Source organism: Aegilops tauschii, chromosome 7, assembly GCF_002575655.3.
Source record: "Aegilops tauschii subsp. strangulata cultivar AL8/78 chromosome 7, Aet v6.0, whole genome shotgun sequence".
Lineage (NCBI taxonomy): Eukaryota > Viridiplantae > Streptophyta > Magnoliopsida > Poales > Poaceae > Aegilops > Aegilops tauschii.
The window spans coordinates 452,654,335-452,657,689 of record NC_053041.3 but is presented as its reverse complement, the minus strand read 5'-3'; the positions used below and the strand labels follow the sequence as shown (position 1 = coordinate 452,657,689).

The 3,355-nt window shown below is 41.4% G+C and overlaps 1 protein-coding gene across 1 annotated transcript; it reads right to left on the bottom strand.

The window, feature by feature from the left end:
• Window positions 1-359: 359 nt before the first annotated feature.
• On the bottom strand, window positions 360-1,364 carry LOC109733415 (uncharacterized). Its single transcript, XM_020292631.1, has 2 exons — window positions 1,081-1,364; window positions 360-594 (listed from the first exon to the last, which is right to left on the bottom strand). Exons 1-2 carry the CDS (start codon window positions 1,362-1,364, stop codon window positions 360-362), a joined length of 519 nt encoding a protein of 172 aa, XP_020148220.1.
• Between the last annotated feature and the right edge of the window lie 1,991 nt (window positions 1,365-3,355).

The following is a 3,355-nucleotide window of genomic DNA, read 5'->3' as shown; positions in this document are numbered from 1 at the left end:
GTAAAGTGAAACAACAGAAAGAAAATTTGATGATAATTCTAAAACGACATTGTTTTTACAAAAGAAATGTTCGATATGAAGCAACTGAACTGCTTGCATACATGAAACAAAGAACAACACAACGACTAAAGTAAAGTGAAACTAAAACATAGCCCTGATTATTTCTAGTTGCTGTATTGGATTACAGCCTTGTTCTTCTTCTGCTTTGCTTGTTTGTCTCTTTTGCCCTGTCCAGTCCCATTGTGACATCGTAGATGATTCTCCATGACTCATATGTTGTGAATGCATCTATTGCTGCATAGTTGATAAGCTTTTCTGGCAGTGGGCAAAATCCCCACAAAGTATGGTCCTCCTTGCGGTTAATTTTTTTTCTTCATGTCATGGTAGTGAATGTCTATCATCCTGCCGGCAACATCAGCCAAAGAGTCAAACTTCTTTTTATTGTATGGGTCTCTCCATTCCACCTGAATATCAATGTAGTTGTCGGAGTTGATCTCCAAACCAGATAGCTTCAGCTTGCTTTTGTCTCCTTCAATGGCGAATCCGACGAAGGTGTACTCGCCATTCATGAGGAATTTGTCTAGTTCCATTGGCCTGCAAGATGTTTGTATATAGTGAATATAGTTTATTTTCTTAGAACTACCAATGTTTTTTTGGTTTTTCTGAAACTGAACTGCAATATGAATATCTGAATTTGTTGCATTGAGTAGTTGCTAATACTTTGTTCACATAACTAGTAAATCTGATAATATATTGCATAAACAATGCATGTTTTGTGCATGATTGTATTCTTGAACTGAATTTTATACATGTTTTGTATAGTAATGTTGCAGTTTTCTATTGTTCAGTCAAATAGTTTGTATTTGATAAAACAAAATAAAACTACGTGTATTGCTAGATCATATAATTCAAGAATTGAACACATGAGTGACATACATGGAGCCAGATGAAAACTGTTAATGAATTCATATGCCATGCTTTTCAAAAATGAGAACCAAAGTTTAAATATTGGCAATTGCAGTGAAGAAAATTTAAAATCAATATTGACAAGCAATAGTACAGATTGATAGTTATTCTGACCTGTCTTTAGCTGAAGAGATGTGGTAGACAAGGCATTCGTTTTTTGCGCATAGCTGGAGCACTGCTGCCCGCTGTGGTTTCATGTAGTGCGTGTACTCGACATCAACGCCGACTAGTTTGACGGGCATTCCGCCGAGCTTCCTCCTGAGCGTGGACAGCATCTTATCCACGTCTTCACCCTTGCTTGTGCAAACGACGTGGAGCTTGTGGTTTCCGTGGAGGTCGACGTCGTGGAGCTCCTTGGTGTACCTGCGGCGCTGCTTGTACAGAGGTGCATCTGCCATGACTATGCTCTGCTCTCTCGTGTTTGTTCTGGAGAGAGAGGTTAGTGAAAGGAAGTGTGGAGAAGAAGATGCAATGGGGTTTTTTGGGGTACGAAGCAATTGTGTTTTCTCCTCTGCTCTCCTTGACAGGACATGGGAGAGGTGGAGCGGGGTGGTAGCGTGGTGGGGCTCTATTTTTAGTTACGTGGCAACTACAGAGAGGTTCTGCTATGAGCAGGCTCTGTTAGTGCGTTGGAAATCCGGAATGTCGTCACCTCTTTTTTCGTGACTTGTTCAGGTATGCACGCAACTGTCAAAAAATGTGATGATTGTGTTTTCGGTTAATTTTCCTAGTAAGTGCACTTCTTTGCTATCAGAACAGAACTGCGTACGTCCACATAGTGTACTGCATGGAAGTGAAATTTATTCTTCGTGCACTGAATTATATCGGATTAGGATTCATACAGATGTACGCACATTTAGTTTCTTGATGGAGTTCTTTCATGCAGTTCTTTATTTTATAACGGACTGCTTTGCTTAACTAACAGGGTTGCATTCTTCATTTTAGCCATACTGCAATGAAGTAGAAAGAGAACTGCATTTCAGAAAAATTAATACTTCGTGCTTCCACGTGGAGAACTGCATTGTTGGACGTTGCGGACTGCATTTATACGTTGACTTCGGGCTTCCTGCGTTTTATTTATTAATAGCGAATTGTAGTTTCTGGCAGTGCCCATGCACATTTTCTTTTGTTGTTGTTATTCATTTAAAAAATGTTCCTCATTTTCTTTGATGTTTTATTTTTGAAGTTATTGTTTTTTCTTAGTGGGCCTTGTTGGGCCTATGTTCAGGGAGTGAAGACGCATTGGGCCCAAGTCGGCCTATGAGCACGGCTGCTTCCCGGTGCGTTGTGTGCGGCCTAATGTTTAGTCCCACCTCGCCCGCAGAAGGCTCGCCCGACCTGTTTATAAGCACTGGCGAGGCAGCCGTATCGAACTCCTCTGGTTACTTATTTGGGCGCTTATACACGGCGCTCGCTGCTCTACGCTCTATGACCTGTGGGCCCATGTGTGCCCGGCCCCATGCATTATGGCTCAGAACGGCTCGCCTACGGTGGGTGCAGACCTACTACGAGACTGGCTGGGGCCGGGTGCACCTGTGGTGGTCAATTTTTTTTCTTTGTATTTTCTATCTTAAGTATTTTTTAATGTAGGGGCGTGCAGTGCTTAGCAAAACATCCGTGTACTGCATTGATCAGGGTTATGTACTGCATGTGCACGCATTCCGTACTACACATGTTTGCGCTACATTTTTGTGCACTGCATTGGTAGAAATTTTCTGTATTGTTTTCCCCTCTTACTTATCATTTTTTCTAGTGTACGGGTGTGCACTGCTTTGTTGCCTCTATGTGCACTGCATTCGTCATGGTCCTGTATTGCAGATGTACACATTTTGCACTGCGTGCATGCTTCTTTGTGCTAAAGTTGTGACTGGTTATGCCAACGCTGCGGACTGCATGGCTTACATTTAAGGACTACATCAGGTGCACTAATTGCTTTTGTGCACTGCGCTAAAGTGCTTCTCTTATGCTTCATTTTGAGCATGTGCTGCACTTCATGCACACATATAGTGAACTTCCTGGTAAGACTTTGGAGAACTGCACACATAAAATGGTCTGTGGATTATAATTTTTTAGAGAATTATTATTTAATGATCTGCGGTTAGTTCGTGGGAATTTCTGCAGTCAAAGTCTCTGTAGAACTTCCTGGTAAGACTTTTTCTTTGGTAACATAAACCTTTATTGATTGTCCTTCATTCTTGGTAACATAATTTTCATGAACTCCCCTTTAATTTTCAGTTTTGACCTTTTTGCATTCCTCTTCTATAAATGTAGGCCAACTTCTACCCTTCCTTTGCAGTTCATTTCTCCTCTAGCCGCAACTTCTCCACTTTCTCTAGCCTCTCTTTATTTTTTTTCTTTTCTAGGTTTTTGTTGCGATGGCTCCAGGCCC

Excerpts from the sequence above, each read along its gene's own strand:
- LOC109733415 (XM_020292631.1), bottom strand. The coding sequence starts at position 1,364 with ATGGCAGATGCACCTCTGTACAAGCAGCGCCGCAGGTACACCAAGGAG. Across the intron at positions 595-1,080 it reads ATCTCTTCAGCTAAAGACAG|GCCAATGGAACTAGACAAAT; the intron begins GTCAGAATAACT and ends AACATCTTGCAG.